The 13,512-nt window shown below is 40.5% G+C and overlaps 1 protein-coding gene across 4 annotated transcripts; it reads left to right on the top strand.

The window, feature by feature from the left end:
• Positions 1 to 6,942: 6,942 nt before the first annotated feature.
• On the top strand, positions 6,943 to 12,051 carry LOC146570120 (calcitonin gene-related peptide 1). 4 transcript variants are annotated; one of them, XM_085282951.1, is made up of 5 exons: positions 6,943 to 7,075; positions 8,090 to 8,181; positions 9,049 to 9,183; positions 10,935 to 11,117; positions 11,323 to 12,051. In XM_085282951.1, exons 2-4 carry the CDS (start codon positions 8,096 to 8,098, stop codon positions 11,095 to 11,097), a joined length of 384 nt encoding a protein of 127 aa, XP_085139077.1. In that variant the 5' UTR covers positions 6,943 to 7,075; positions 8,090 to 8,095; the 3' UTR covers positions 11,098 to 11,117; positions 11,323 to 12,051. The 4 variants fall into 4 exon arrangements, with proteins under 4 accessions (XP_085139077.1, XP_085139075.1, XP_085139078.1 ...); XM_085282952.1 differs by having other exon boundaries at positions 6,944 to 7,075; positions 10,938 to 11,117; XM_085282949.1 differs by lacking the exons at positions 10,935 to 11,117; positions 11,323 to 12,051 and adding an exon at positions 9,987 to 10,928.
• The last annotated feature ends 1,461 nt before the right edge of the window (positions 12,052 to 13,512 follow it).

Here is a 13,512-nt window from a genome sequence, read left to right as displayed (position 1 = left end):
CTCTAGTGTACAGGTACAGTGTTACAGTCCTGGGAGAGGCATATACAGTACACAGACTGAAAGAAAAATCTGCGTCTAAAGGAGGGAAAAAGTAGGGATTTGCAGCCATCACAGTGTAAATATGGCTCTGTTACAGGAAATTTGTGGCATCTCCACGTAACACGATGGGTGGAGAAAACAGAAAACTAAAAAAGATGTCATAGACTTTATGCTTTAGTCTTACTGTGTGATGATATCTGTGCTTCTTATGTGCTATGGAGTTTTTGTTTTCTCATCATGCTGACTCCCTTTTGGGGATCATTATGAACAGAAATTTGTTTTTTTCTCCTGAACTGCCCTTATGTGTTACATATTTCATTGTTTTTCCTTTTTGCTACTTAGCCTGACCCGTCTCCCCAATGTGATGTCTGTGTATTGTATGTACGGTTGGCGAGGTCTGTCATCTCAGTTGCGGGGAACTGCAACTGACAAATAAAAGTACTTCTCAACTCAACTCAGCTCAACTTATAATGATTAAGGTTGTTTGGTAGGTGAGTATCTAAGAACAGAAAAGACCAACACAATAAGAGCATTTCCCATTTGAAATTGTAAATATGGCAACAATTTCTGTTTTCAGTTTCAATAAACTTGTTTATTTTCAGTGATTATAATTAAGGTTATGAAATGCAAAAAAGTAATCACAATCAACCCCAAGGAAACATAGTTAAATAGCTTAGTTTGCACAGCCCAAAATATGAGCTTCGTGGCTTTTGTCCAATTTACTATGAGCTGCATTAAGAGTACTTACTATATAGTTAGATGAGAGCACTGTTTAAACTATAACTAGAATGATTCATTTAACTGACTAGCTACTGCAGCTGTAGGGACACTTATACATCACCTGCTGACAGGTAAAGTACAGTCAAAACCACTTATCACCAGATTTTGGGAAATTTCAACATTTTCAGATTTCAGTGGGAAGATGACATTTGTGAATTCACAAAATCACCCTTTTTGAAAAAAATACGTTCTACACAACCGTCATGGAAGGCAGTTGTAGATGGGAAATAGGTGCTTTGCCCAGTCAGATACAAAATCACGATATATCCAGCAGAAAGTTCTACACGTGTCTCTTGTGTGTATTTAAATTCATGCTGTGATTCATTAGTGTGCAGCAAACCGAACACCTCTACATCACACTTTTAACTAACTCAAACTTACACTGAGACATTACGGGGAGCCTCACATGTTCAGCAATGACACCATTCATTTCTCTGCGTGTAAATGTAGCACGTTTGGCAACATCTAACATTACCTCAGGAGCAGTTGTGTTCCCAGTGATAACTTACACTAGGGTGAGTGTGTTGATCTAAGCTGAGGGTTCTTCAAAGGTTACTGTATTGACTCAGTGCTTCAAAGTTTTTCAAGAATTGAAGGGAAACTTTAAAGGGACAGGGTGGTCTGTGCTGAAAGCTCCCCCGGGTGAAGTGTGATACAGATGACCCAGAAGGAAAACCAATGCTAAAAAACATGAGCACGTGTACGTAAGCATGCCGAGTGCACGCAGAGGATTCACTGGATGTTTGGCCTCCAAAGACGTGTGTGTGTTTGTGTTTGTGAGTCTGTCTGTATTTGCTCACGTGACATTCACTCACTGCTCACTTTATTAGGTACACCTTGTTAGTATTGGGTTGAATTCCCTTTTGTTTTCAGAAGTGCTTTAATTCTTTGTGGGACAAGTTGACAAGTTGAATCTTTGCCTGTCATCGATTACAAAACATTTATCTGAGATTTTGGTTTGTATTAATATAATGGCATCGCACAATTGCTGCAGATTTGTTTGCTGCACATCCATGATGTGACTCTCCTTCCACCACCTCTCAAAGGTGCTCCGGGGGATTGAGAACTGCTGGACCCGAAGGCTATTTGAGTACGGTGAGCTCAGTATCATGTCCAAGAAACCAGTTTGACATGATCTGAGCTTTATCACGTGCCATTTTTTGACCACCAACCTGAACCGTTGATATTTAGCTGGATCAATCCAAGCTGTCATGTTGTTTATACCAAATTCTGTCCCTACCATTCAAATATTGCTGCAGACCAGCCCGTGTCTTTTCCAATTCTCATTTGTTTCATTTTGGTGAGTCTGTTTAAACTGTCCTGCTGACCGGGTGGCAGCTGGTGCAGTCTTGTAGCCCATCTGCCATGAGGTTTGTGTTGTGCCTTCAAGTCCTTCTGCATGCCTTGGTTGTAATGAGTAGTTGTGTGAGTTAACATTCCCCTCTTAACAGCTTAAAGCAATCTGGTCCTCCGACCTCTGACATTAACAAGGCATTTTTGCCCAGAGACCTGTTGTGGTCCTGGGGTTTGGAGCCAGGGTTTTCAGCTGTGAACTGTTGAATTCTTGCTTATTGTTTAATGCCCATTTGGTTTGATTAGTAGCTTTTTACAATTTTGAGTCTCATTTATTTGTTTTTCCTAAATGATTATTTCCATTAGTATTCTGCTTCAGGGTTATTTGGTATAGTTTCATTCACACCTAAGTTTACTGTAGAAATTTTAAAGGGTATTCAAGGGTGTTCAAGGGTGTTCAAGCGCCCCTAGATTTCAGGGTAACCCATAACCTCCCTGTTTTTTTCACATTGTCTTCAAACACTGTATTTTCCCAACTTGTCTATTGAAGATGTTACAGGTTATAATGAAAAAGGTTTTAATCCCCACTGTTCTTGATGTCATGATGTTACAGTGCACCCAAATAGAGGCACTGCATCAACAGAGTGGCTCATCATTAATATATCAGGTTTGCATTGCTGTGGCAGAAAGATGAAGAGGTAATTTCATGACACAAATGAGTAGTGCAGATTTAAAACACACTTTACCTGAAATGTAAACTGTTCTGATCATACAGGGAAGCTGCTGTGACTTACAAAGTGTCTCCTTATTTTTATTTGTTCCCTAAAGAGCATAAAAAAGTTAAAGTAAGCTAGATCACCAGACCTAATTAGCTCATTGTAGCTGTTAGAGCTATTAGTCTAGTGTTATGTTGCTTGTGATCAGCCAATCAGCCGACTGATTTTATAATTTTAGTTTGGTTACGATTTCTATTCCTATTCTGGGCAAATTAGGATTCATTGTATGTTTACAGTACAACTCCAGTTCCAGGCGAAAGTAAGTCAGTAGGCAGTACATGTCAATGGCCAGCAGCTGTATATTGCAGTAAATTGATATGGATCCGTTTATGCCTTTTATTGAGTTGTAAATTCTCTTTCACTGTTACGTTTCATTTTTGGGTGACAGCACAAACACTGAGAGAGGAGGAGCGAGAGGGAGAGAAAGGGAGAGACCAAGGAGCAAAAAGTCAATAAAAAATTATAAAGTCGACGTAGCTTCTGTTTTTATTTCCACATTCATTGATTTCACATAACTAAGCAGTGTGTTATAATGTTATGAAATGTGAAACTCTTAACCTGCTCTCATAATAATTATTATATGATTATCTTTTTGTTATTTTCTAGTTGAATACAATATATTTGTGTGTGACTGTCAGTGCAAAGAAGAAATGAAAAGCCTGGAGGGAGAGAAGGAGGACAGAGAGGTTGTAGAAGAGCAATTTTACATGTTTTGTGTGCTTTACAGTAGCAAACTTGGGCATTCTAGAACATATCCATTCATATGAATAGTGGTATTTTACAGGATTCATATCACTAAGCATGGCTTCAACATGCTTGCCACTACATTCATGTGACAGAAAATCTATCTAATTCAATTCAATTAATTTCAAATAAATTTTATTTATATAGCGCCAAATCACAACAACAGTCACCTCAAGGCGCTTTATATTGTACGGTATCTATCACTATCACACTATCTACTCTTGGAGCTGGGGTACATGATGCTCTGTGCTGACTTTGTACATTAATCAGAGGGTTTTGTATGAATTCAAAAAACCTTAATTTGAAAGCAGCTTTATTTCCAGTTTGCTTCTTGTCAAGGTGCATGAAGTAGCATGGTGATTTTATAGTTTCTGTACTGAATAATGCTACTTTAAGCACTTGATGTCTGTGTGAATGGCCTCTGGGTCGTTAAGACACTGAAACAACACTGTGCATGTTTCTCCTCTTATCTGCTTTGCTGCAAATCATTGGTTAACTTACTTAAGAAAGTTGTGGTCAGCATGACTGAGCTTTTGATCATTGATAACTTAAGCGTCCACTTTAAAACTAGTTCATCATATTGAAATCTGTGATTATTCATCCTGAATTATTCTTAGACACTGCAATAGGTCATCCGACTAATTAAGTTTCTTTTGAAGGCAACACTGTAAAGTGAAATGAGGTTTGAAAAAGTAAATATGAGCCCCTCTAAAAGTTTGAACCTAGAATCCCCCCATGTCTTGTTTTTTTCCTCAAAGTTGTATATAAGCCTTGTATCTATGTGTAATTACTTCCTGTTTTATTTTGATAGTATCTTTATCTCCTCTTCCCTTATTACCTCTTGTGTCTAAGTCTCCTCCTGTCCTTTGTCTAGTTGCCCCATGTAGTTGTGCTCTCACTAATGTTTTCCAGTTATTTCTTTCTGTTTTTGGACTTAAATGCTTTCATAAGCTCAGCAATAAACACTCAGCTTCACCTTCGTCTGCTGCAGTCTGCATTTGGTTCCTCAAGCAACCATCACACATTCAAAGTACTTTACATTTATTTCCATTCCAAGCACAATTTGAACATCAGGCAATCTTGACCATGTCTACTTGAATAAAGACAGTCAGTTGTTGTCAGTAGCAGTTAAACAGATGTACTTGGCCACTGAGTGTTAAAACCATATGATGTCAGGTGAAAACTAAAAAAGGGCACCTATAAAAACCTTTATTTTTAACCATGACACAGCTGCTCCATGCTCTCTTTGTCGAGTCCATTTTTAAAGGGCAGAGAGACGTACAAACACACAAGTGCTTACAGTGGACAAATACTCATCTTAATAAACAGATTTTTTCCTAATCATTTGTTTTCTCTCTCTGTTTGTGTGTGTGTGTGTTTTCTATGCACACTTTCACACACTCATATGTTTATTGACATATTTAAGCTCCTCAGTTATCCAAAAGCATTAAATAACTAAAGTAAGGCTGTGATTATACTCCCTTGTAGACCCGTTCTGTCCCACACCTGTGGACACCTCAGACAATCCTTTTTCTCGTCCTCCCTGAGTCTATTTGGAGCTTTCTTTTAATGTCTGTGCACTCGAGTGGGGAAGTGGGAAAATTCATTTATCTTGCAACAAATTCTAGCTCCATGAATGTTATAATGCTCCATTTTACATGGCTCCCTTTAAAAGCAGCAGTTGAAATATGTGTATAGCTCGGGGTGGGGGTGGTGGTGGGGTCAGAAGCAGTCTTACTAAGGGATGGTTAAAGATTTTGTTTTTACTCACCTCAATAGGAACTCATTTAAACTTTTCCGTGACCCAGTGTACATCAGAAATAAACACTCAAAGGAAGGTAAAATAAGTGACGCTGATCTGAGAGTGCCTGCTGACTCCCAGTATTCTTCCATCACCGCATGAGTTATGCAGGTAGCAATGCAGGTGCACGGATGTGGCTTGAGACCAGGCAGCTGTCTATTCAGCTCTGATTTAACGTCTGACATGGCTGAGTCTTGTGGCTCAATAGCACTAAAAGGCTCATCCTGCCTAATGGGGTTCCTCTATGACGCAGACATGGAGAGGCAAACCCTCCCCTTCTTTTAGTCCGACAGATAATCTTACACACACACACACACACACACCCCTACTGGACGCCCATTCATTTTGTCCACTATGCAGTGCTTGTGAGTGCACACAGACAGATATGCATTCATTTCAAACAGACACATAAATAAAAAAGGTTTTGGTATGCGCAGTAAAATAGGAGTGAACACAACACACAAAAACACACAGCCTGTGCACTAATGAAAAGGAAGGGAATAGAGAGGATGGTCCACGGCAAACAGTTGTGTAATTGCTTTTGAGAAACGGCTCTTGTCGGAGTCTGTCATCGATTTGGTCTTTACAGAGGACAACTCGTTTGCTCAGTGTGTGGGAGGAGGCCCGGGCAGCAGCGATCATTAAGTGACTGTGGTATCACTTTTATTAACTCAATACACTTTGATGTTTCACTGTTGTGGGAAGGGAAGTTGTCATACTTAGCTCGAGTTGTACTGCAAACAGAGCACAAGCAGAAGCTTTTGTGAGAGTGGGACCATGTTTAAAGTGAATCATACTGATAACAGATTGAATTGGATAAGATAACAATTGCACAGTTGCTTTGTAGACTGAAAGTACTTAAACAGAAACTTTGATATGCAAAGTGCCATGACTCTATAAGTTCTAGCGAAGCAGATGATATGGCCTCAAATCAAATCAATAAGAAGATGATTCGATTACATAAGCTGACTGTAGATAGTCTACACTGGGCTGGGTGTAGTGCTGAAGCTGGTGTTATCTGAGCAGCATTATGAATGAAGAACCTAAGAGTGCATCACTGTAGTATACATCCATCCCCAGCAGATGGCCCCGCCTGCAAGTGCTTACACGGTTGGGTGGAGTTGTGGGGGAATGTGGGGGGGCTTATTGATTTGGCATTTGGGATATAGCATGAATTGTAACATTTTTTTGAAAGTTCTTAAAATATTTATTGCTGGTGTTGCTTCTCCACGGACACCAGTTTGCTTTGCCTCCTATTTAATTAATGACATCAATGCAAATTGGGGATAGCAAATGGTCCAAATGACTGGTGGATTTTGTGAATGGAGCACTTAGTGACTGAGGAATGACGTAAACGCAAAGCCATATCTCTTATTAGTGAGCCAGGACTGAGAGGAGGAATCCCATTGGCTCGCTTTAGCATCAGAGCAATGCGATTGGCTGGCATCAGATAATTAAACACCTACACAGTCAATGCACAAATCCAAGTGGTGGGGTATATAGGCTGGTGCGTTGGCACTGCACGCAACAGAATCAAGAGTTGTTCACTAAGTTGAGAGAAAGTCAACTTTATTGTGGTTTGCATAGAGCTTCATAGAGATATATATTTATTTTTTATTTTGCTGGGTGATTATCGCTGAAGGTAAGTGACAACTTTTGATGTTGTGTTAGAAGTTTTACAACTAGACTGAAATTGTTACTTATAGGGTGGTGGCATGTGTGTGTGTGTGTGTGTGTGGGTCAGATGCAATGTGCAGCCAGAGTCATTATGTAAGACGGTGATGTGACAGTGGTGGTTATGGGCATGGAGTGTGGCCACCGGGTTACCCCTGCTCATTTTGTGAAGGTCCAGTGCGCTGCTTCAACAGAAGGAAAGCGTGAATGAGAAGGCAGGCACTCGAAAATGAGAAGAAGCTTAAGTAAAGAAGAGCAAGTGACAGAGGAAAATGGGCAGGAGAAATCAGGGTTGAGTGAGTGTGTGTTGTTTTAAGGTAGTGTGTGTGTGTGTGTGTGTGTGTGTGTGTGTGTGTGTGTGTGTGTGTGTGTGTGTGTGTGTGTGTGAGTGAGAGAGAGCTGGCAGCTCATTACACTAATGCACTGGTCCCCAAGGGAGCTGGCAAGCATGGAGTCCCCCCCCCCTTCACTTCTCCTCCTCCAGCATTAGCAAGTGATACATACATCGCACAATGTAGGACCCCTTCCTACCATTACACACACACACACACACACACACACACACACACACACACACACACACACACATGCATACACTCCACACAGGCATGACACACACCAGGAGCAGCAGCATACGACATGAGAGAACTACCTGTTCTTTGCTCTCAGCTGGATATTCTGGAGGAACGGTCCGTTTTGGAGGCGCGTGTGAGCCAGGGGAGCATTGTTCAGCAGGGGACAAGAGCTGAGAGCAGTAAGCTCAGATGTAAGGCGAACTAAAGCTCGCCTCACAGGGAATGACACTTTTTGCACCTTCTTCCTGACAACACAAGAAGACTAGACAAGGGCAGTTTCTAGTTGCATGCTGGTTTGTAGCTATACTTTTAGGAGATTTGAGCTCTTGTATCAGTGGTGTGTGAGTGTGAATGGAAGCACAAGAAGCTGATGTGGAGTTTTTTGTTTTTTTTTTCTTGCCGTGTAGGGGACCATGGTTATGTTGAAGATCTCTGCTTTCCTCGTTGCGTACGCCCTGGTCATTTGCCAGATGTACTGCTCACAAGCCGCGCCTGCCAGGTGAGACACACGGAAATTGCCTTTTACCCTTCTCACTGTTAAGTTGCTTTTTCTCTGCAGCTCAACAGACTTACCGCAAACAACCAGTAGAAAAGATGGGCAGGGTTTATGCAAAAACAGTATGTTGGAACTTGGACTCTGCAGGTTAAATTTTTTTTTTTACTTAAACATAAAATGTTTTTTATTAAACAGGAGAAATAGAGTAAGATGTGAAAGTTGTATAGTAACGCCATAGTAACAACATAGGTTAAATAAATGTGTGTATGCAGAAAAGAACATTGTAGTTGTTCTGTTTAGTCTTAATCTATGGTAGCTTTAAATGAAATACATATATTATTTAAATATATGTATTGCTTGTAATACTTCCAATATAAGTGGATAAAGTTGTACTTAAATTAAAAGCACAGGAAACACAACAAATGTAATTCAGTTTTTATCTCTATATATGCATATATCTTTCTATATATAGAGAGAGATATATATATTAATTTGAGTCCCCACTCAAGTTCCCCCTCCTGCCCCCCCTTTCCAATGAAGCTATTGATTTTGTAATAACTCTAAAGCTGGTTATACATCAGCTTCTTTCTCACAAGGGGCACTTTCTGCAGATTGTTTCCCCCAGCTTTGGCCAGGGGCCCTCCGACTCAGACGTCATTCCTCACGGAGGTGGTGACGTCTCTGTTACCCCCCCAGTCCCCACCAGTCCCTTACCCCACCCCAACATCCCCACTCAACCCACCACCCCTCCTTTTTCACTGCAGGTGTAACCCTAGCGGAGCATTTCCATTAATGCTGATCTCATTGCCGTTTCCCTCCCCTCAACCACTCTGACCCCTAAATTCCCCCCCACTCCACTTCTAACCACAGACCGGGTTTAGAGTCCATGTCAGACCGAGTCACGCTCACGGACTACGAAGCGCGAAGGTTACTCAACGCCATTGTGAAGGAGTTTGTGCAGATGACGGCAGAGGAGCTGGAGCAGCAGGCAACTGAGGGAAACAGGTACAGATGAATCTTATTTAGTTTAACCTTTGAAAATTAGTTTAACATTTCCACCCTGCACAGAAACCACCAGCCAAGGATTTGACTAATGAGAAACTGGAAAGTGAAACTGGTTTTGGACTAAATAAAAAGGTAAAATTAAAAAAAGCTATTTTTTAGGGATGTTATTGGGAAACAAATCCTGTTTTTACTTTAATGTGCTGGAAATACATTTCTTTAGTTCCCCACTTGGGTTCAGTCAGGCCAGGAGGTATGTACTTCTCGGCAGATCAAAGAATAACATCTTAGTTTTAACATGTGACTCCAAAAAAAGCCCAAAAAACAAAACCCGATTCTCTGTCATGAGCCTGCCCCCGCATGGATGCATTTGATTTTGACTTGCGTGGATAGACTACTATTTTGAACCAGCCTGCCGGGCATGTGAACATTGTATGCTTAACAAAACAAATAAGTGTGCATGATGTCAATTAAGTGGAGCTGCATGACAGTGGGAAGCAACTGGTTTCTGTTTGTTCTATGGGTAAAAGGCTGACTGGGGTGGGGGTGGAGGTTCTGATGCATGAGGGGATGGATGACAAGTTTTTGAATGTTGGGAAGGGCAGGGGGAGTGGCATGATGCTGTAAGGACCTGGGATGTTTTTACTTTGTTTATACCTGCAATGGCATGAGAAAGAAATGCATGTGAGTGAAATGATGCGTGAATGGAAAGAGAGAAAAAAAGCTTAAGAGATACAGAGCGCATGTTTTCCCCGTATCTATGAGCCTGTTCTATGCATGTGTTTTGTGTGTCCCCTCCTCGACAGCATGGACAGGCCCTTAACCAAGCGCTGCTCCAACCTCAGCACCTGTGTGTTGGGTAAACTGTCTCAGGAGCTGCACAAGTTGCAGACTTTCCCTCGCACGAACGTGGGAGCAGGAACGCCCGGCAAGAAGCGCAGTGCGCCTGAGAGCGACAGCTATGCAAGCTACGGCGAGACGTTTGAAAGCATCTAAACCCCTTCCTCCTCATCCATTAAACCCGCTTTTACTTTTCCCGCATCTCCTCTTCCTTTGTCATTCTTTCCCCCGTCCTTCTCTTCTGTCATCTTCCTCTCCTCATCCCAGTTTCTTTCTGGAATGGGACGTGCATGCTGATATTACCTGCTTGATTGACATGAAGATTATGACTTTGAACTGCAGTTTTTCAGTTCTTTTTCTCCCCCCCATATTTCTTTTGGCAGAGAATGATTTGTCCCTGTAATCTCAGACGATTTTCACAAGTGTAATTCAGGAGCCAATTCATACATCCATCTCTGTGTACTGTATGTGGAGTAATTTGATGGCATTTCAAAGCCCCTGAAACTCAAGAGTTGAGAGCGATCACTTAATCTAAACGTTAATAAATGATCCACTCATGCGACACCATGTTTGTTGTTCAATAAACGTATTTTTCTACCAGGAAGGCTTAGGTCATTTTCATTCTTAAGGACTCTAAAACAGACATGTAGCCACCCATGCAGACAGTCAATGGCCATTTTAAATGATGGGCCTAAATAAGAGTTTTAGAGCCTTTAAATTTTTGTCTGAAGCTGTCACCGAGTCCAAAGGTAAGACAAACACTCAGATGCATTCTGTTTTTAAGCTGTAAATCCAAACTTGATGTACTTTCAGTTCTTTGATGTTAGCGTTAATGTGTATAGCTGTGTCTTACATTATTGTATGGATGGCAGTGGCCCAATCTTTTCGTTAAGCCCCTTTCTGTTCTCCTGAAGCAGCGTTACAGCACAGAAGCGAGGCTGCAACACGGCAACCTGTGTGACTCACCGTCTGGCAGACTTCCTCAGCCGGTCGGGGGGAATGGGTAACAGCAACTTCGTCCCCACCAATGTCGGCGCCAAGGCTTTCGGCAGGCGGAGGAGAAGCATCCAGATGTGAGCGTTCCCATCTGGGAAATGGTGAATAACACCTTTTCAATCATGACTTTCTTTATAGATTTCCTTTGGTTTCAAGAATTTCAGACTTACAACAACATTTTCTTTTATTTTTGATTTCACAAATTGATAAAAATTTCCGACTGTCCAACTTACACGCGGACGCAAACAGCCAGCTTAAATTTACATCCTTTTTCTTTTTTCTGTCTCGTTCATTTCTGTCTTTCAGGGGTTGAGAACCTGACGAGAAAACATCAGAAATAACCTGAGAAGATAAATCAAGAAAAACAAAATTGACCAGAAAATTAACACTGAACTGGCCCTTTATCCACTCTTTCACATTCCTCCAGGAACAGGGGGAAAAAAAAGACCCCACGGGACATCTCCTAATTTTCATCCTGTTAGTGAAGCCTTTTGCTTTTGGCAAATAAGAAAAAAAAAAAGAAAAAAAAAGGCACTTTACTTTATGTACATGAACAAATGAACTCCTGAAGAAAGAAAAAAAAGTCCTAATCATTCCTCTTTTTTATATTTCCGTATCATTGGAAAATAAAATGAAAGCAGCAGTGGTATCACTTTATTCTTTTCCGCTTATCACCTCGTCAGAGCACATTTCTTCCATGCCAACCCAACCCCAGACCCACTCCCCACTCCCTCACCTCCCGATTTAAGATACATACTTCTACATTGCTTATAATTCCCTTCCCTCCCGAGGGTATCCTTTTTTCCTGTGTGCCAGAGGGACGCCATTAAAGATCAGCATACCCAAGGCCCCCCCCACAACGGCTGTTGTCTTGTGCCTTGATGTAGAACAATTTACATGAACATGATTGTACAGTTTCTGTTTAGAGACAATAAAGAAGACCCGAGCGAGGATGCAGAAAATGAAGACCAATTAATATTGTAAACAATATTGTGAAAACAAGTTTCAGCAAGATTAAAATGTATTTTAGATACACTCGGGTATGGGGTACTTGTGTTGTTCTTCAAAGGTTTTTAAGCAAGTGTAGAAGGACGCTGAGTGACTGTGAAGTTGATTATATAAGGAGAAGTTTATATTTGTATTATTAATACTGATAAATACTGTCCACAAATTACGAATGATGGAATCTCACAGGCAGAGAGCTCTTTGTAAGTTGCTGATTAGAAATCTAACACTATTTCCCACTGACGAATGCACAATCACGTCGTGAAAACATGTAGCACACGTTTATAATTTGGCGAAGTATTGGGGGAAAAAATGGAATGCACAGTCATACACACTCCTGTTGCACAGATGAATGTGTGAACACATCAGTTTCATTGGAAATATTTCTGATGACACCACAGTGGCATGGATATGTTACAATACATGTTGATACAAGAAAAAAAAAAACAGTGCATGGGGAATTGCTTAATAAAATGCAGTCAAACCTGCAGTCAGAGTTGTTCTTTAGCTCCAGTGAAGGTAAATGTTCACCACTTATTTCAGCACACAGAAGCCAAGTCTTTTTTTTTTTTTACAAGAAAGGCTTGGCCATAAATAGCATGTAAGAGATTCACTTGCACCTTTGCACACAAGGTTTGTTTTTAATTGTGAAACATTAATGGCTGCGTGATTGAACATTTTGGTGCTCACTTGTTTTTGCAGCAGAACTCCAACAGATGGCAACATAATTACCAAAGTTTCAGTGAGTCTCACAGATCTGCCTCAAATGATGGAAACACTGAAATAGTCATAGTCATAAGCTATTTTCTCTTTCATTTTCCCAAACAATTAAACAAATGAGGAAGAATATCTGAGCCTAAAAAAGAGTGAAAAGCAAAATGAAAAGGCACAAGTAATAAAATGATTGTATGGGTTTTGTGTTTGAACTCCTGCTTGTTTTGTTACGAAGATAAAAAACCTGCTGAACTCTCACGTAGGTCTATGATGAAGAGAAACATATAATCCAAGAGTAAATCGAAGATTATTTAATTCTTGAGTGGTCATTTGTAAGACTGAGAAAAGTACAAACTCAAAAAATACATAAATAAAAGGCTCAAAGAAAAGTGCACATCATTAGTAAGCAACAAAAAAGAGACTCTAGCTGTATTTGGAAAATTATGTAACAGGAAATCAAATATTTAATCACATTAATTGCACAACCTGGAAAAGATAAATATCATACAAATACATTATTACCATTTTATGTTGTATTTTCCCAGGAATAGCACGCTTTGAGTGTACTGCCAGTAGTTTCAAACCATTTGATGTGAAGGCTTTCCAAGCAAAATCACAGACAGAACTAAAAACAAATACTTGAAGGAGGGATAAATAAAGGCCCCTCAGTTTTGGATAGCACATACGGGATTGCAAGTCGGGAAACTGAGAGGATAATGAGCCCGTTCAATAAGGGTGAAAGTGATAAACAGGATATGGTTGATCCTATTTGGCTGC

Source organism: Mchenga conophoros, linkage group LG7 (assembly GCF_057382185.1).
Source record: "Mchenga conophoros isolate Kocher_MC1m ecotype Shallow Benthic linkage group LG7, M_conophoros_male_GT1.1, whole genome shotgun sequence".
NCBI lineage: Eukaryota > Metazoa > Chordata > Actinopteri > Cichliformes > Cichlidae > Mchenga > Mchenga conophoros.
This window is presented reverse-complemented; position numbering and strand designations above follow the sequence as displayed.

What these genes read in the sequence shown, in the direction of transcription:
- LOC146570120 (XM_085282949.1), top strand. Translation starts at nt 8,096, where the DNA reads ATGGTTATGTTGAAGATCTCTGCTTTCCTCGTTGCGTACGCCCTGGTC. An exon ending in TCACAAGCCGCGCCTGCCAG is followed by an intron (nt 8,182 to 9,048) that starts GTGAGACACACG and finishes TTCTAACCACAG; the next exon opens with ACCGGGTTTAGAGTCCATGT. An exon ending in CAGGCAACTGAGGGAAACAG is followed by an intron (nt 9,184 to 9,986) that starts GTACAGATGAAT and finishes CCTCCTCGACAG; the next exon opens with CATGGACAGGCCCTTAACCA.